The sequence below is a fragment of the Ictalurus punctatus genome, chromosome 1, assembly GCF_001660625.3.
Source record: "Ictalurus punctatus breed USDA103 chromosome 1, Coco_2.0, whole genome shotgun sequence".
In the NCBI taxonomy this organism is placed as follows: domain Eukaryota; kingdom Metazoa; phylum Chordata; class Actinopteri; order Siluriformes; family Ictaluridae; genus Ictalurus; species Ictalurus punctatus.
Genome location: NC_030416.2, coordinates 6,234,068 through 6,254,067, shown reverse-complemented (window position 1 = coordinate 6,254,067; position 20,000 = coordinate 6,234,068). Strand labels below are relative to the sequence as shown.

At 40.8% G+C, this 20,000-nt stretch overlaps 4 protein-coding genes across 5 annotated transcripts in view; all 4 read left to right on the top strand.

Annotated features, from left to right (window-relative positions):
* Positions 1 to 20,000, top strand: part of uba5 (ubiquitin-like modifier activating enzyme 5) — a 171,499-nt gene that overhangs the window by 105,589 nt on the left and 45,910 nt on the right. The window lies entirely within an intron of this gene.
* rbis (ribosomal biogenesis factor) lies at positions 1,297 to 3,397 on the top strand. The gene is made up of 4 exons (XM_017467269.3): positions 1,297 to 1,409; positions 1,634 to 1,750; positions 2,314 to 2,430; positions 2,638 to 3,397. The coding sequence occupies exons 2-4, from the start codon at positions 1,640 to 1,642 to the stop codon at positions 2,704 to 2,706; spliced, it is 297 nt and encodes a 98-aa protein (XP_017322758.1). The 5' UTR covers positions 1,297 to 1,409; positions 1,634 to 1,639; the 3' UTR covers positions 2,707 to 3,397.
* Positions 5,260 to 14,475, top strand: fbxo45 (F-box protein 45). Of its 2 annotated transcripts, XM_053679772.1 has the most exons (4): positions 5,260 to 5,953; positions 8,202 to 8,558; positions 10,747 to 10,839; positions 13,583 to 14,475. In XM_053679772.1, exons 1-4 carry the CDS (start codon positions 5,654 to 5,656, stop codon positions 13,766 to 13,768), a joined length of 936 nt encoding a protein of 311 aa, XP_053535747.1. In that variant the 5' UTR covers positions 5,260 to 5,653; the 3' UTR covers positions 13,769 to 14,475. The 2 variants fall into 2 exon arrangements, with proteins under 2 accessions (XP_053535747.1, XP_017322746.1); XM_017467257.3 differs by lacking the exon at positions 10,747 to 10,839 and having other exon boundaries at positions 5,291 to 5,953.
* The window catches only part of nrros (negative regulator of reactive oxygen species), a 3,875-nt gene continuing 2,778 nt past the window's right edge, over positions 18,904 to 20,000 (top strand). The window contains exons 1-2 of the mRNA XM_017482192.3: positions 18,904 to 19,030; positions 19,912 to 20,000. The exon at positions 19,912 to 20,000 is cut by the window's right edge and continues 8 nt beyond it. Of these exons, the coding sequence (XP_017337681.1) occupies positions 19,925 to 20,000 (76 nt within the window). The 5' untranslated portion in view covers positions 18,904 to 19,030; positions 19,912 to 19,924. The remainder of the gene's footprint in view (positions 19,031 to 19,911) is intronic.

Genomic DNA, 20,000 nt, shown 5'->3' with positions numbered 1-20,000 from the left:
GACATGATCTCAAGGACTGGTCAAAAGTAAAGAACCAAGCCATAAATTCTACTGATACTCAAGGGCAAAACAGATTTCTGATCTTGCACTTTCTTGCATATATTCACAAAATCATTTATATTCTGTATATATGAATGAGGCTGTATGATGGTCCTGATATTAAAGGAAGAGTTCAAATCCAGAAGACACTTAGAGATTAACCAAAAGAGAAGACAATGCTCCACATAAACAGATGAAAAGAAGTTTTATGTGAGGAGACATTTATTTGGCATTGCTGGAAAGAGTCTTCAGTGTCAGCGTTTTGCGGTTCCTCAATAACGTTTTTTTGTTTTGTTTTGTTTTTTTTAGAGAGAGAAAAGAGAGGCTGGTAAGGGAAGGACTGCTAATAGCTGTTATAACGTAACTGAGAACAGGTACTAAATTGTTTCATGGACATTCCACAGTATGTAGAACAGGTACTGTATGTACAATATCTCACACCCCTCACATTTTTGATAATATCTTTTCATGTGACAACACTGAAGAAATGACACTTTGCTACAGTGTAAAGCAGTGAGTGTACAGCTTGTGTAACAGTGTAACCTGGAGCCTATCCCAGGGAGCATCAGGCACAAGGCAGGGTACACCCTGGACAGAGTGCCAATCCATCGCAGGGCACAATCACATACACAGACACTTTGACATGCCAATCAGCCTACCACGCATGTCTTTTGGGGGAGGAAACTGAAGTACCAGAGGAAACCCCGGACACCACACACACAGGGCCATGGTGGGAATCGAACCGCCAACCCTGGAGGTGTGAGGTGAACGTGCTAACCACTAAGCCACTGTGGCGTGTTGCCAAACCAAAACCCTATTGAGCGTCTGTGGAGCACAAGGTCTCTAACATCCACCAGCTCCGTGATGTCATCATGGAGGAGTGGAAGAGGACTCCAGTGGCAACCTGTGAAGCTCTGGTGAACTCCATGCCCAAGAGGGTTAAGGCAGTGCTGGAAAATAATGGTGGCCACATAAAATATTTTTTGACACTTTGGGCCCAATTTGGACATTTTCACTTAGGGGTGTACTCACTTTTGTTGCCAGCGGTTTAGACATTAATGGCTGTGTGTTGAGTTATTTTGAGGGGACAGCAAATTTACACTGTTACACAAGCTGTACACTCTACTTTACATTGTAGCAAAGTGTCATTTCTTCAGTGTTGTCGCATGAAAAGATATAATCAAATATTTACAAAAATGTGAGGGGGCGTACTCACTTTTGTGAGATACTTATTCAATCACAAAGTATGATAAGTATGAACAGCAGGTGGCAGTAATGCTCCTTGCTCTTAGTCACAAGCCAAGAAGAAGATGCCTAGAGACTAGCACTCTAAATACATGTGTTGAGACGGTATAAGAAGGATATCAACTGTACGTGATAAACTTTCTCACAACTTTCTTATGCAAGGTTTTGTGTTTGTTTGTTTGTTTGTTTGTTTATCTCCACATGTAGGCAGATCCTCTGTGGCTAACGATTGAGCTAGACGGCTAGTCTCTTTTAGCTGTCGGTCCAGTCCAGCCTACAGCTGGCTGTTTACAATCTGACTAATTTCGCTGTTCCTTTTTGCTAACGACAGTTTTTGTTTTTTCTTCAGGAAAACATGGCGAAAAATAAACAGAAGGGGAAAAAACAGCAGAATGTGTTCCAAGTGGCTAACAAGCAGTCCAAGCCCAAGTCCAAAACTAAGCCTGTGAAGACTTCCTTAAAACATGTAAGCACTTTTCCCACTTTTAAAGCGTTCTTAGATAGAAAAGTCTCCAATAATTTCTGAGATGACATTAAAAGTCAATGCGATAGGGAAAGTCACGCGTAGAGGATTGTATTAAGTGAATAAATGTATGATTGTAGCCACTAGATTATCACAAAAACTGGAAGAAAGAATAAGTAAATAGTGTTAAACCCTCCTATTATGTAATGGGCCAACTTTTTCTCTTTTAAATGCTTTGACTTTACTCATTTAGGGTCATGAACTTGTTTGCAAATATTTCTTCTTATAAATAATAAAGGTTTTGTGTGTTTAAGCTGTGGAAGTCATTTTGCCTCATAACATAATGGATGTCACTTTTTTCCCCCAAACATAAAAGGACGGTTAAACAAAATGATTCGCTTGTACATTATTATTTCCCAGAAAACTTTATTCGTGGTTTTGGTTGTGGAGAGGTGGATTTTCAGTGTCAGATTTTTGACGTGATTTAAATAGGAATAGATTGTGAACTGACATTTTTGGTGTGCATTGATACATGGGATTTGACACGTCACTGTCTTTTTGACCAGATAAACACCCTGAAAAAAGAGAAAGTGGAGAACTTGAATCAGATTTTCACCGAGGTGCAGAGGGACATGAAAAGTATTTCAAAATCCACAGCCAAAGAATCGACAGGGAAAACGCCGGTAATGTGTTTATCGTGTCTTTTACACAATATTATTGCCATTTGTGACATTTGATAGTTTGATCAGGACTCCTAGCAGTCTGCCTTATTCAGCACACTTCGTCATCCTCTATAAACAAGGTTCGTTCTTATAGACTATACTGTACACTTAATGTCATGTATCCATCATCATAGCTGATTGAATGTTTGTCGAAATTTTGTTTTACAGATCTCAAGGGACAAACTACAGGAGTCTGTGAATGTGGATGGAGCTGCCCAGCTTTTCTCTCAACTTTAGTGATGCATGTCATTTCAAAACAAAGTCATATGGCATATGAACAAGATCTGCACACATTACGCATATTACATGAAATCAGTTAATTGGAAATGAGGCCTGGATCTAATGAATACTCTCTCTCTCTCTCTCTCTCTCTCTCTCTCTCTCTCTCTATATATATATATATATATATATATATATATATATATATATATATATATATATATATATATATATATATATATATATATATATATAATTATATATATATATATATATATATATATATATATAATTATAATTATAATTATAGGGAAATGATCTCAAGAGTCAGATTTCATGTAATAAATATGTTAACAATGTGTATGCCTGTATACTTAAGAACAACTGACATTCACGCCTAAATGGCAGATCCTTAAAAGGAGTAAGTTTCTGAGTTAGCATTTTCTGTCAGCTAGATTAACTGTTCTGTATAACAAAATCAGGTGGGTTTCGGGTAATTGACTGTGTTTTTGTCATTGTCCCGAGACCAGTAAGATCAAATGTAGGAGTTCTGCTTAGTAAATGCAGAAATGGGTATGAATTGGCAGTATGATCTTTTTTAAATGGACATTTGTACAGTTTTGAAATTATGATATTTGATATGTTTATAAACACATGAACTGGAAATTCAAGATAGTCAAAATAAAGTGTACAGTTCTAATGGAGATAACTGGAATTTGTAGAGCTTCAATGTAATTGTAAATTTAAGGCACTTTTGAAGGTCAAACTTTTATTAAAGAACTGTTCAAGACCTTTATAAGTCTACAGAATGCTAGTTACGGAGGTAACTGTGCTATGAACACAGTGTCCAACCTCTGAATGTTCTCTCCTGTGTGTGCATACGCGTGCTGAGGCCTTCAACAAAGTCACAAGGTGACAATGATGAATTATTCGCTACACTCACCATGGGACGTCAGGGTAGTGGCTGAGTGTCCAGCCTGTTCGTAGGCAGTGGTGATCACCTGTATTACTCTGTGGGCCAGTTTCTACTTAAGACAAGGGATTACTTGTGGCTTTGCAATGACAGATCAATAACTGAGGTGATGAACGAATAGCTGCTAAACTGTTAAAATAGTTCTGGAAAGTGTGTAATGGACACAGCAGGTAACGTTCTGCTGATTGACCTTTGTAGAACATTGCAAGGTTCACACATTTGGAATAAATAACCTTCACCAGGAACATTAGTTTTGGGAACTAGGACACTCCTGAATCATCTGGCCACTAAGTGCAGGAAAGGCAACCTTATCGCTATGGGATGCAGTTCACCCGATGTTTTTGCTGATAACAAAGCTACCAGAATCTGCAAATGAGGTGAAAACGCATATAGGTAGTGAGGTGTGAGGTCAGTCATGGGGTACTCTCTTTCTCCACACTGCTCCCCATCCGGTGAGGCTGTCTGTGGTGATCTCTCAGAGGGGGAACTGCTCCTAGGCATACCCCTTTCATGAAAATGGCTTTGCAGCTCCAGTGGGTCAGGATCTGTTCCTTAAAGGGGGACTTTAAGGAACCAATTCAGTCCCCGAAGATCTAGAATGTTCTTTTTCTGAACAATAAATTTAGTAGTAATTGTTCTAAACGGTGAAGTCTACTCTTTGTATGGTGCCTTTTTCCAAGAAGGAATTAACTACTTGGTTCAAAACAGCAGCTTTTTCGGGGCCTGAAATTGGTGCGACGTTGAGCCCTGAGAAGTTTGGGGGTCGACGGTGTGTCTTAAGGATCCAGTGACCTTGCAGCTCTGACCAGGCCTGTGGACCTTCAGAGAAAGTCATGTCATTGATTTGGCCCTTGATAAAATATTGGTGCTGGTTTCCTTTGTTCTATTGGATATATGATTCCAAAGCTTGAACTCTCCTCTCTAGGGCTTCTTTACCCACAGCCCCAAAGAGCAGCCCAGGCACAGAGGACGTATCAACCAGAAACCTGCATACTGTTAGCTTGTTAGTTACTATGTAACTTTGTTTTGACAGGTTTGGCTACTGTTAAATCATGACAACCATTCATTGTCTGATGAAGAGCCATTGGGCTCAAAATGTCACCTGTGGTGAGAACAAGTAATAAATCATTTTCTATTTTCGGAGCTGTGGTGTGCCAGCATTTCCTTCCTTTTCTCAGTTTTGGTGGTTGAGTCCCCTCATTGAGCTTTGTTGCCCATCAGATGTGTTGAATCTTTGTAAATCATGACAACCTGCAACACATCTGTTACTATCAGCTAGCAGAGGGCTAAATCCTGGCATGTTTACTGAGGGTAAAAGTGCAGTTGTTGTTCCTATAAAATTTCTTTAGTATATTCCTGGGCACTTAAAAACCATTAAACAATTTGCACATGTATTATTTTGTTACATGTACTTTCAATGACTCCTGTGTCTTTACTCTGAAACAAGTAACAGAATAAGGATATTTTGCCTCTTGGTAACAATGTCATACAATACATGTTTAAACCTCATTCATGGTTGTTGATGTTTACTATATATTTAGTACAGTATAATGTTTGGGACGTAGCCAGCGCCCTCTGTCAGTGAAGCACGGCCCAAATAATAGAGACGTCATCGTTATCCAGGTCCTTAAAGGAAGGTAATATAACGAGACAATAGTGTTGCATTAGTTCCGGGAGGCGTCTATAAAATAAATTTGTTTTCATTAAGAAAATTATAATTGTGTGCAAATAAATAAAACACCTGTATTTTATATAGTACGTTATTTCAATATTTTAGAACGCAGTGTATTTTAGCATACACCCTAGCAGGACCTTTACAATGGCACCAAGATTTGCTGGTTTCCCCTGGTTTCGGTTAGCTGCTCCCAGCCCAAATATGCTTGCAGGGATCGAGGCTTGGTCCTGACCGGCTCCGGTAGCTCGAGACCGGTTGCTGTTCGGCGCATTGGCGCTTAGCATTAGCGAGTCCTGCCAGCGGAGCTCCAGCTCGACATGTCCGGCGTGGCCGCTGCTGCTGTCGCGAGCGTTGGCGGCTCCGGTGCGGGCTCGGGCTCGGGCGCGGCATGCGGGGCTTCGGGGGTCGCCGGTCGGTTACCGAGCCGCGTTCTGGAGCACATTTTCTCTTATTTGGAATTATCGGACCTGATGCGATGCTCGCTGGTTTGCTGGCACTGGAACAACTGTTTGGCGGATGAAAACAGCGAGGTGTGGCGAAGTCAGTGCACGCGCTTACTCAGCGAAGAGGCGCTGCGCTCCGACATCCTCTGCAACCTGGCCACTTACAAAGGAAAAGTAAGCTGTACAAACACAACCATGTTGTCCTCCGGAGCTTCTTATCCTCCTGCTGCGCCGCAGGGGAAGCACCCGGCTACAACCCGACCGCACGTCGCTTAATAAACACTAGCATTTCAGGCTACACGGATTTGTAGCTGCTCAGAGCTGTGCTGTAGTCATTGTGTGAGCACTGAACGTATAGCAAAGTCAGAAAAGAATAGCACATCGACACACTCACTTATATTTATCTATACACACACACACACACACACACACACACACACACACACACATATCAGTCTTTTAAACACATTTATACCTAAAGCTGGAGAAGCGCGCAGCAGTTTATTTTTATTCATCATGACGTCACGTGTAAATAGTACAGATTCAACAGCACACTGTTTTATACACGACGTCACTGGAACACACACACACACACACACACACACTGATTCCAGCACGTTCTCGCGAGGTTTACCAGAATAATAAAAATATGATATGTAGTTAAGTATAAGTGTATTTGAATCACTGCAATGTTGCAAGAAGAAATTGTCTACCTTTGTGTGTGTGTGTGTGTGTGTGTGTGTTTGGGGGGTTGAGCTGGGATTATTTATTCCTGAGTAAAATATCCAGGACAGCAAGAACTTAATAAATATGTTCTGATGATTTGATTAGTTATGATATATAGTATAAGGGCGCACGGTGGGTTAGTGGTTAGGACGTTCGCCTCACACTTTCAGGGTTCGGGGTTCGAGTGCCACCGTGGCCCTGTGTGTGAGGAGTTTGCATGTTCTTCCTGTGCTGCGGGGGTTTCCTCCGGGTACTCCGGTTTCCTCCCCAGTTCAAAGACTGATTGGCAGGTCTAAAGTGTTCGTAGTGTGTGAGTGTGTATGTGAGTGTGCCCTGCGATGGATTGGCACCCTGTCCAGGGTGTACCCCGCCTCGTGCCCGATGCTCCCTGGGATAGGCTCCAGGTTCACCGTAACCCTGAAAAGGAGTAAGCAGTAGAAGATGGATGGATAATATATAGTATAATGGGATATCAGGGGCAGACTTGGCACTAGGCAAAGGTAGTCAACTGCCTCGGGCCACCAGAACCAAGGCCAACTCAAAATGTAAATGATATATCATTTTGAAAATAAAATATTCATGCTAAATAATTTGTGCTGAAATTAATTCCCCAATTCCTACGTTTTGCCCAGGGCCCCCCAAAGCACTAAAAGCACCCCTGGTTGATTATCACTTTCAGTAGGCACACAGGACAAAATGTTTTGACAAGTACTTTTTGGAGCGTTATTTATTTATTCATTTATTTATTTATTTTAGTTTTAATTAGCTGCCTCAGTCATACCCTTTAGCAGTGTTTTTTTTAAATTACAGTTTAAAAAATATATTACTTACCATGTTAAATGAGGGTGAATGAATTTTTATATATATATATATATATATATATATATATATATATATAACAAAAATATATTAATGTCCAATCAGCTACCTGTCACGCTTGGGAGTAACATTAGAGTCGATCGGTGTCGTCTCGGCTTAAAAAAAACCCCAAAACAACAGAAACCATCACAGAAATCCTAATGGTTTCCTCTACAAATACCACTACAAACTATCAGCTAACCATTAAAAACATTGCCATTATTGGTCTTAATGGTATCCACTAGGCATAACATGCCACCAATAGAAGACAACAAATTAGCATTAGAAACTCACAGGGACCATTACAGTTTCCATTAAAACCAATACCCAATTCTCATTATAACCATTAAAACCATTACATTTTTTCAGCAGTGATTAAAGTAATGACGAGATTTATGATATCTTTGTAATATTGATGTTATCTTTTCATATATCCTGGCCCATTGAATTATCACACAATTGAAATTTAATAAAGCACCAGGGCCCATTACGTTTCCTCCTCAGCTAAGAAGATGTAAACCTTTTAATTAACTGCATGTGTAAATGTATAAGTTATGGGCTAGTGTGCCTTGTTCCAGAGTGCTGTTTGGATGCACTGGGGAAAAAACCAACTTTCATGCCAGTCAAAAATCAGAACATATCTCTGAAAGTTGCAAAAGAAGATATAGTGATGTTTATATATAAAACATATTAATTTGTTCCACTTACAATCATTGAACACCTTAGTTAATGAGACCACAATGGTATCACCATTTTCAAACCACCACTATCTAAATAAAAGGAAATGTTCTGAAGCATAAATGAAGTGTAATTTTTTTTCTTTCTTTTGTCTCCTCAGTTGAAGTCATTTCAGCATGCATTGAGCTCCCACGACTGCTCCAGGAACGTGTACGTTAAGAAAAATGGATTCACGCTCCACCGTAACCCGATTGCTCAGAGTACTGATGGCGCTCGTGCAAAAATTGGCTTCACGGAAGGTAGACATGCCTGGGAAATCTGGTGGGAGGGGCCACTAGGAACAGTGGCGGTGATTGGCATCGCAACCAAGAGGGCGCCCATGCAGTGCCAGGGATATGTGGCGCTGCTGGGGAGCGATGATCAGAGCTGGGGCTGGAATCTTGTTGATAATAACCTTCTTCACAACGGCGAGGTCAATGGAAACTTCCCACAGTGCAATAACGCACCCAAGTACCAGGTAAGCTGGTACAATTCTTACCATGAGCCAGACCTTTCTCAAAAGGTTTCTATCTAATGTGACTGAGTATCGTCGTTCCCAAATCAAGGATCTGTTGTTTATAGTTGACAACAATAAGCACTTAATAATATTAATCTAATTTAGTATTTAATATGCTACATTCCTAAAAGATCAGAAATGTTTGCTGGATATAGTATCAGAACATACTTTAAAGCTGGGATGCAGTACCTCTACTAGTAAAGGTAGGGTCCTGTTATAATCTCTGTAGGGTTTTGCACGAAGATTTTCTTTTAATAATGATGGATAATCTTTGGTCGTGAGCTGAGATGGGTGGTCTTAGAACTTATAATGTGATGCGCCCACCAGTGACTGATGTAGTGCAGCTGCAGCCCAAGACAGCCGATGACAAATTTCTGGAAGTGTCGGAGAACTTTTCTTAAAATGTCAGCATGTGAGTGCTGCCATGACACACTAATTAGCATGCAAATGCTCTGTTCATTGCGTTTACACTGTTCATCTACAGTGCATCCGGAAAGTATTCACAGCACTTCACTTTTCCCACATTTTATGTTATGTTACAGCCTTATTCCAGCATGGATTACATTCATTATTTTCCTCGAAATTCTACAAACAATACCCGATAATGACAACATGAAAGGAGTTTGTTTGAAATCTTTGCAAATTTATTAAAAATAAAAAACAAGAAGAGCACATTTAAATAAGTATTCACAGCCTTTGCCATGACACTCAAAATTGAGATCAGGTGCATCCTGTTTCCACTGATCATCCTTGAGATGTTTCTACAGCTTGATTGGAGTCCACCTGTGGTAAATTCAGTTGATTGGACATGATTTGGAAAGGCACACACCTGTCTATATAAGGTCCCTCAGTTAACAATGCACGTCAGAGCACAAACCAAGCCATGAAGTCCAAGGAATTGTCTGTAGACCTCCAAGTCAGGATGGTATCGAGGCACAGATCTGGGGAAGGGCACAGAAACATTTCTGCAGCATTGAAGGTCCCAATGAGCACAGTGGCCTCCATCATCCGTAAATGGAAGAAGTTTGGAACCAGCAGGACTCTTCCTAGAGCTGGCCGCCCAGCCAAACTGAGCGATCGGGGAGAAGGGCCTTAGTCAGGGAGGTGACCAAAAACCAGATGGTCACTCTGACAGAGCTCCAGCGTGTCTCTGTGGAGAGTGGAGAACCTTCCAGAAGAACAACCATCTCTGCAGAACTTCATCAATCAGGCCTGAATGGTAGAGTGGCCAGATGGAAGCCACTCCTCAGTAAAAGGCACATGACAGCCCACCTGGAGTGTGCCAAAAGGCACCTGAAGGACTCTCAGACCAAGACCAAGACAAAGATTGGACTCTTTGCCCTGAACGGCAAGCATCATGTCTGGAGGAAACCAGGCACCACTCATCACCTGGCCAATACCATCCCTACAGTGAAGCATGGTGGTGGCACCATCATGCTGTGGGGATGTTTTTAAGCGGCAGGAACTGGGAGACTAGTCAGGATCGAGGGAAAGATAGCAATGTACAGAGACATCCGTGATGAAAACCTGCTCCAGAGCGCTCTGGACCTTAGACTGGGTGAAGGTTTATCTTCCAACAGGACAATGACACTAAGCACACAGCCAAGATAACAAAGGAGTGGCTACAGGACAACTCTGTGAATGTCCTTGAGTGGCCCAGCCAGAGCCCAGACTTGAACCTGATTGAACATCTCTGGAGAGATCTGAAAATGGCTGTGCACCGATACTTCCCATCCAACCTAATGGAGCTTGAGAGGTCCTGCAAAGAAGAATGGGAGAAACTGCCCAAAAATAGGTGTGCCAAGCATGTAGCATCATACTCAAAAAGACTTGAGGCTGTAATTGGTGCCAAAGGAGCTTCAACAAAGTAATGAGCAAAGGCTGTGAATACTTATGTACATGTGCTTTTTTTTAGTTTTTTATTTTTAATAAATTTGCAAAGATTTCAAACAAACTTCTTTCACATAGTCATTATGGGGTATTGTTTGTAGAATTTTGAGGAAAATAATGAATTTAATCCATTTTGGAATAAGGCTGTTACATAACAAAATGTGGAAAAAGTGAAGCGCTCTGAATACTTTCCGGATGCACTGTATAACATTAATTCCACTGACAGGTAATGTGAATAACTTTGATTATCTCCTTACAGTGGCACCTGTCAATGTCAGTGGGACATATTAGGCAGCAAGTGACCAGTCAGTCTTCAAAATTGATGTGTTGGAAGCAGGAAAAATGGGCAAATGTAAGGATCTGCACGACCTTGTCAAGGGTTAGATTATGATTGCTAGACGACTGGGTTAGAGCATCTCCAAAACGGCAGATCTTTCCATTATGCAGTGGTTAGTACCTACCAAAATTGGTCCAAGGAAGGACAACCAGTGAACCGGCGACAAGGTCATATCTGCCCAAGGCTCACCAATACGCGTGGGGAGCGAAGGCTAGTCCGTCAGGTCGGATCCCACGGAAGAGCTACTGTAGCAAAAAGGGCTGAAAAAGTTAATGCTGGCTCTGATAGAAAGGTGTCAGAACACACAGTGCATCACAGATTGCTGCGTATGAGGCTACGTAGCTGCAGACCTGTCAGAGTGTTGATGCAGTTCCACATTAGAACTGGACCATGGAGCAATGGAAGAAGGTGGCCTGGTCTGATGAATCACATTTTCTTTTACATAATCTGGATGGCCGGGTGCATGTGCATCACTTATCTGTGGAAAAGATGGCACCAGGATGCACTATGGGATGAAGACAAGCCAGCAGAAGTAGTGTGATGCTCTGGACAATGTTTTGCTGGGAAACCTTGGGTCCTGGCATTCATGTAGATGCTACCTTGACACATACCACCTACCTAAACACTGCTGCCGACCAAGTACACCCCTTCGTGGCAACAGTATTCTCTGAAAGAGGCAGCGATCTCTTTCAGCAGGATAATGCGCCCTGCCACACTGCAAAAATTGTTCAGGAATGGTTTGAGGAGCATGATAAAGAGTTCAAGGTGTTGATTTGGCCTCCAAATTCCCCAGATCTCAAGCCGTTCAAGCATCTGTGGGATGTGTTGGACAAACAAGTCCAATCCACTTACAGGACTTAAAGGATCTGCTATTAAATTCTTGGTGGCAGATACCACTTCACACCTTCAGAGGTCTTGTGGAGTCCATGCCTTGATAAGTGAGTGCAGTTTTGGCAGCATAAGGAGACCCGACACATTATTAGGCAGGTAGTTTTATGTTCTAGTTGATCAGTGTGTATATACTATTGTGACAACGTGAAGCTATTTTTATGTTTCCCAGTTGAAGAGCTACCAACCTGTGCTGCATCGCCATGCACCCAGTATGGCCGAACACCGTAGCCATCTTCGTCGTATAACCTGACATTAAGAATACATTATGGCACAGTCTGTTACAGAATACTTTGAGACAAGTAATAGTCATAAAAGACTGCTGGAATCGTACAGCGTAAAACCAGCTTAACTCATATAATTATTAAAATAGTATTGATTGCTGTGGTGTAATCTTTCTACAGGTACTAGCTTATTTATGGAGGATTACTATGGAAAGTCTTGACTTTTTTTTTTTTTTTAATGAATTTCCTTCATAATTACATGTTCTTGTTCTTTATGTTGTTAAATACATTACACTATGCTCTCCAGTAGGACTGCAACAACTGTGATGAGATCAGTCTGAGATAAAAATAGCTGGCAATGAATTTCATTATTGATTAGATGGACTGTGTTATGAAGCATTCTGCGGCATGCAACATCGTTTCCGTATTTTTTGGAAATGGAAGAACACATCACAACAGAGAAAACCTCAGCTAAAGTATGGGAACTATTTATATTACACGATGCTTTTGGTATCATGACGTAACTTGTGTTTTCACAAGAATAATATTTTTTAAAATTTGTAATCGTTCATTCGTGCAATGAATCATGCGTATTAATTGTCATGCATTGATTGAGTTGTCTGGTTTCACACATTTGTGGTCATATTATCTGTCTTTCGTACCCTGTCAGAAAACATTTTCTCATGCTAAATGGTCTGCACTTATATAGGGCATTACACTGGTTCTCATTCACACACACACACTCACACCAACGGTAGCAGAGCTGCCATGCAAGGTGCTAACTTGCCATCGGGAGCAACTTGGGGTTCAGTGTCTTGCCCAAGGACACTTCGGCATGTGGAGTCATGTGGACTGGGATTCGAACCTCAACCCTACGATTAGTGGACAACCTGCTCTACCACCTGATCCACAGCCACCCCAGTCATGCTAACTTGGGAAAAAATTAGGTACATTGTGTAATAACTCGATAGGTTGAAAATGAACATGGTTTCAGTTACCAGGGCAAACATTTCAAAACACAACTCGTATCCTGAAGCATGTGTATTATGTGGTGGCTGTGGCTCAGGTGGTAAAGCAGGTTGTACACTGATCGTAGGGTTGGCAGTTCGATTCCTGGCCCACGTGACTCCACATGCTGAAGTGTCCTTGGACACTGAACCCAAATTGCTCTTGATGGCAAGCTAGCGCCTTGCATGGCAGCTCTGCTACCATTGGTGTGTGTGTGTGAATGGGTGAATGAGAATCAGTGTAAAGCGCCTTGTAGAACTGCTAAGGTTGAAAAAGCGCTATATAAGTGCAGACCAATGCACGTTTATGCAAGCATAAACACATTTAGTCAGTTAGCTTTTAAGTAGTTAAACTATTTTTTGACCCAGTAGCGTTAATAAAGTCTACATTGTTTAATTTTCATAAACACAATATATATTTATAATATTTGTGTCCAGTCATCAAATCGTCATCATCCTGCTTTTGGTTCACATTAAAGTGACACCCAATAAGAGTCAAAAACTAGAAGTCAAGTTTTGGAGTCTGTTCCACACAGTGAAAATTATTTCCCCCCCCTCCCCCCCCACACACACACACAAAGAATAGGAATTTAAATAAAAATATGCTTAATGCCTATGCTTTTTTTTTAAATGTTCCAGATAGGAGAGCGAATACGTGTGATTCTAGACATGGATGACAAGACACTGGCGTTTGAGCGAGGGTTCGAGTTTCTCGGCGTGGCATTCAGGGGACTGCCCAAGACCTGCCTCTTCCCAGCCGTTTCAGCTGTTTACGGTAACACTGAAGTCACGATGGTGTACCTTGGAAAACCTCTAGATGGCTGAGGAGCATCTCAGTGCCATGCTGATAAAACCACATGCCAAGGAGGCATCCAGATGGCATAATAATGACTGAGCAGTCCACAGTGTGAGAGCCAATTCGTCTGGGCAGAAATGTGCAGATTATAAACCGGGATTATGGGTGAAAATCTCCAAAGCATGCCCCCTGTGGATTAAGGAAGTCTCTGGATGGCTGAGGACAATTGTTTTTAAAGCCGATTTTGATGTAATTTATGAAAAGACACTGGGCTATGTCCCATTTATAGTTAATTAATCCAGCCTGATTCAGTGGCAGGTTTGAACCATTGACCACAGTCACAGAATGCATTTATAACACATTACAGCGATGAGGGACTGTAAGTATTGTATTTATACAGTAACTGGATGGTTTTAGAATTTTACTTTGCACCACAAATACAACCCATATATAGGCAAATGACATGCCAAAAACAATTTCAATTACCTCTACACAGCTTGACTATTTTTAACTTAAATGCAAGACTGCTTCACTAGATTTAGTGCTTTGCATGCGGTGTAGTTGAAGCTGTCTGTTGCCATTGATGTTTGTGCAGGAAATCCAAAAGAAATTGTCATGTTACTGTAATACTTAACTGTGATGTACTAGTGTATGATATTAATTTATTAGGTTTTATCCTTGGTATCACTGAGGTTGTGGGACCGGTAAATAAACTATATGGTGCCAGTCTGTGAAAGTGTACAATCTGGTTGAAGTTTTCTACCATTTATTTATTTATTTATTTATTTATTTAAAACAGTCCATCACTTTTAGATGGAGTTCATAAGGTGAACAGAGTTGTTGTTTTTACCACCACAAGGGGGTATCTAATGCACATCTATCAAATAATCCAACTACACACACTCCACTTTAGGTTCATGCACACAAATGCACTCCACGTATAGCAACATGAGGTTGAAAAGCTGTGGAATGTTTTTTTTTTTTTTTTTAACGTTGGAGCACTGTCTAATGAGAAATTAAATGGTAGGTAAACATGTAAGGTTGTGTTAATGTGATGAAACAGGGGGGAGATTGCTACTCACTTTTTAAATACAGTACTGGAAGACGATGGGAACAAGTACAGTTGAATGCAAATGTCGCCTTGGTTACCAATATTTATATATATATATATATATATATATATATATATATATATATATATATATATATATATATATATATATATATATATATATATAAATATATAAATATATATAAATATAAAATTACAGTTAGTCTGATCCCAGTTCCATGGTGTTTCATTTAACATGTAACACATGTATATTACAGTAGTTGGGTCATGGTCTAATCGCATTATTTGAAGTGACTATAGTATGTGGCCAAATGAACATCAAACCCTTGACTGTTGCTGGAAAGTTGGAAGCACACAATTATGTAGAATGTATTTGTATGCTGTTGCGTTACAGTTTCCCTTCACTGAAACTAAGAGGGCCAAACCTGTTCCAGCTTGCACAGAGCGAGCACCGTGAAGACATGGTTTGCCATGGTTGAAGCGGAAGAACTCAAGTGTCCTGCACAGAGCCCTGACCCCGACCCCACTGAACACTTTTGGGATGAATTGGAACAAGACTGTATCCCAGACCCTCCTCACCCAACATCAGTGCCTGACCTCATTAATGCTCTTGTGCCTGAATGAACACAAATCCCTACAACCACACTCCAGAATCTAATCTTCCTAGATGAGTGGAGGTTATTAGAACAGTGAAGGGGACTAAATCTGTAATGGGATGTTCAACAAGCACATGTGGGTGTTATTGTCATGTTTCCACAAACTTTTGTCCATAGTAGTGTATCCTTATTTAAGGCATGACAAGTTTAAACAAGCTTAGTAAGATTTCTGTTTTGTTTTGTTGTTTTTTAAAAAAAAAAAAAAAAAACATGATCTGGAAAATTTCTTAAGGCAAGTAGAATAAAATTTCATATATATGTACATTTTATATATCAGAATCAGATTTATTGCAAAGTAGGCTTACATATACAGGGAATTTGTCTTGGGGACAGGAGCTTCCAGTGCACAACAGTACAAAACAGCAACAAGACAAACACACACAGAACATACATACATATACTCATATACATATGTACATACATATATTTTTTTATATATATATATATAAAGACTAAACTGTGTATTGCATATATTTATTGCTCAATGGAGCAGTTTAACTGTTCATTAGATGGATAGTCTGGGTGAAGAAACTGTTCCTGAACCTGACGGTTTTGGTGCTCATAGCTCTGAATCGTTGGCCAGAAGGCATCAGTTCAAAAAGGTAATGGGCAGGGTGACTGGGGTCCAGAGTGATTTTTCCAGCCTTCTTCCTCATTCTGGAAGTGTATAGTTCTTGAAGGGAGGGCAGGGGGCAACCAGTAATCTCTTCAGCAGTCCGAACTGTCCTTTGTAGTCTTCTGATATCTGATTTCGTAGTTGAAGCAAACCAGACAGTTCCTGAAGTGCAGAGGACAGACTCGATGACTGCTGAGTAGGACTGTATCAATGGCGCCTGTGGCAGGTTGAACTTCCTCAACTGGCAAAGGAAGTACAACCTCTGCTGGGCCTTTTTAACAGTGGAATCAACGTGTGTCTCCCACTTCAGGTTCTGTGAGATGGTAGTGCCCAGGAACCGGAATGAGTCCACTGCTGCTACAGTGCTGTTGGTGAGGGTGGTCAGTGTTGGGGTATTCCTCCTAAAGTCCATGATCATCTCCACCGTTTTGAGCGTGTTCGACTCAAGATTGTTTGGACTGCACCTGACAGCCAGCTGTTTAACCTCCCTTCTGTATGCAGACTCATCGTCATCTCGGATAAGGCCGATGACAGTGGTGTCGTCTGCAAACTTCAGGAGCTTGACAGAGAGATCCTTGGTGGTTCAGTCATTGGTATAGAGAGAGAAGAGTAGTGGGGAGAGGACACATCCCTGGGGGGCACCAGTGCTGATTGTACAGGTGCTGGAAGTGAATTTCCCCAGTCTCACAAGCTGCTGCCTGTCAGTCAGCTGGTAACGATGGCAGGTCATCCTGTCCCAGATGCAGCAAAACAGGCCCAAACCATGACACTACCCCCAGAATGTTTCACAGATGGGATATAATTCTTATGCAGGAATGCAGCATTTTCCTTGCTCTAAACATACAGTAACACATCATTTAAACCAAAAAATTCGATTTTGGTCTCATCCATCCACAAAACATTTTTCCAATAGCCTTCTGGATCGTCCACGTGATCTTTAGGAAACTGCAGAAGGGCAGAAATTTTCTTTTTGGAGAGTAGTGGCTTTCTCCTAGCAACCCTGCCATGCACACCACTGTTGTTCAGTGTTCTCCTGATGGTGGACTCATGAACATTAACATTAGCCAATGTGAGAGAGGTCTTTAGTTGCTTAGAAGTTACCCTGGGTTCCTTTGTGACCTCGCAGATTATTACACATCTTGCTCTTGGAGTGATCTTTGTTGGTCTTCACTCCTGGGGAGGGTGAGAATGATCTTGAATTTCCTCCATTTCTACACAATCTATCTGACTGTGGATTGGTGGAGTCCAAACTCTTTACAGATGGTTCTGTAACCTTTTCCAGCCTGATGAGCATCAACAACTCTTTTTCTGAGGTCCTCAGAAATCTCCTTTTTTTTGTGAAATGATACACTTCCACAAACATGTGCTGTGAAGATCAGACTCTGATAGATGCCTGATCTTTAAATAAAACAGGACGCTCACTCACACCTGATTGTCATCTCATTGATGGAAAACACCCGACTCTAATTTCTCCTTCAGATTAACTGCTAATCCTAGAGGTTCACATACTTTTGCCACTCACAGATGTGTAATATTGCATCATTTTCCTCAATAAATAAATGACTGGGTATAATGTTTTGTCTCATTTGTTTAATTGGGTTCTCTTTGTCTACTTTTAGGACTCGTGTAAAAATCGGATGATGTTTTTGGGTTATAATTATTCAGATATATAGACCATTTCAAAGGGTTCACAAACTTTCAAGCATATAATACAAACCTGTGGTTTGCCAGAAGTATCATAGCTTCTGTCATAGAAAATTTAACACCACCATACATAGATTCTGTCTTAAAACAATTAATTTAATCAAGAACTTGATTGCATCAATTACTACAATGGTTTGTCAGTTTCTTAGTTGTTCTAGCAGAAAGAAGTTTTCTAAAGCTTTAATGAGGGATTTCAAATCTGAGCAGCAATAAAAAATCACAGCTAATGCAGAGATGACACATTCAGTGTGCAGCTGTTTATCCTTATTTATTCAGTGTGCAATTGTTTGTCCAATATGAAATGTGTTCTTTTTTTTTCTTTCTTTCTTTTTTAATCATACACCTGATATACTTATACCATTGCCTAAATCAGATGGATTAAAGTCCAGAATTCTTAACATGCATTAACAGATGAAATATACAGTAGGGTTAGGCACTTACAGAGACGGGTAAATATGAACTTTTTCACACTGATGCTGAAGTGTGAGTACTGGTACAGGAAGGTGACAGAAAACAGTTTTTTTTTTTCGTGCAGCAAAAAGTGATGGGTTTTTTGCTTTCGACAGGAAGGGTGTGAGCTTTCAGCGGTTTCCTCTTCAGTAGTGTCTTGACGAGTGAAACCAGTAGTGGCTGTCATGGGCGTGTTTCTTTTCAAAGATTCATGTGGTCTGTTCAACAAGGCTAAAGTTAACTTTTTTTTCTTTTCTTTTCTTTTTAAAGCAATCACATCTAAAAGAGTGCATTGTCAATGTTTTTGTTCTATCCTGAGGGTCTTTGCACTTGCGTGTGTACAAAATAATATAGTGTGATATTTGACCACTTGGAGAAATGGAGAATTGTACCCCAATCCAGGACAGAAAGCTTCCACAACTTTTCCACAAACACACTTTCTCAGCCCTTATTAAAGTGTCTGCACTGGCCCTATATATCCTCCATGGCGCAGAGAACATGCAGTTAGTAAAGCAGAACTGCTGTTGCATGTGTAATTGGAGATGTAGTTGTGTGTGTGTGTGTGTGTGTGTGTGTGTGTGCATTGTGAATCTCACTGCGTGATCTTGACAGCTCTACATGTGACTCTGGCTTCCGTTGCTCTCTTGCTTCCGCAAATACATATATACCTCTCTGCACACTAGCAGAGCACATTTGATAGTCCGAGGCGAGGAAGCGGCTCAGTTTTCTCCATCAACTCCTGCTGTAGTGATGGTGTGCAGTGAGGCAGGAGCACACCGACCAACCCGCAGCGGTAAGAAGCAGCTCTGCTCTGTGCTCTCTGTGCATTCACTTCAGCTCCAACTACATTCTACATGATGTTCAATTGGCTTGCAGCTTGCTTTATCATTACGCTTTCTGCTCCCAAACACAATCCGTGTATAAATGTACCGTTGATAAATGTACCGTCAGTTTCGCATAACCGTTAATGCTATTCTTAACTATATTAGAAATCTGACTGAATCTGAAACGGATACTGCTGGCTTTATTCCACAACCACTGCATTAGTCATGCAAAAATACATACATACATACATGTTCTTTATCTATAGCAGGAGGTCTCAAGAGTACCCCTTTAACTGTAGAATAAATGCCACACACCCCATCAGTTTTTAATTTTTTTTTAATATTAGTTTCATTATTTAAATGTGTACTATGATCATGTATTTATTGGAGCCATAGCACTGATATTTCTATCCACAGACCACATTAAGTCCAAATTTGCTTTATTTATAGGCCTGTCCGTTTTTCAGGTTTGGATTAAACCCGTTCAGTTCAAGCGACCCGTCAAGCCAACTAATAACTAGAGAAACTTCCTATTAAATATAATAACTTTGTGATTTCCACCGATTTAAAAATTCATGGCTGTGTTTCATGGACCCGCCGCTCTACAGGGTCCCACTGTTCGATACCATTTTTAAAAAAAATTGTAATATTTATGTCTATAAAGCATGAGCGGTATGTTTGCCGACACTGGTAAAACAAAGTAGTGCGTGTGAGACAGTGGCAATACATTATAACAAGTCATTTTTTAAGGTTGTGATGGATAGTAATGCAGTGTTCAGGGTTTGATTGGCACTTACTTCAACTTTATCTTTGCATATTAATCTAATAGACTATTTTACCTTCACCGTAGTGAGCATGAAAAGATGCCGGGCATCGGAGTCCTTCTCTATGTTGGCTTGGTGGCTGTACTGCCAGCTCTTTGCCATCCTCACACCCCCT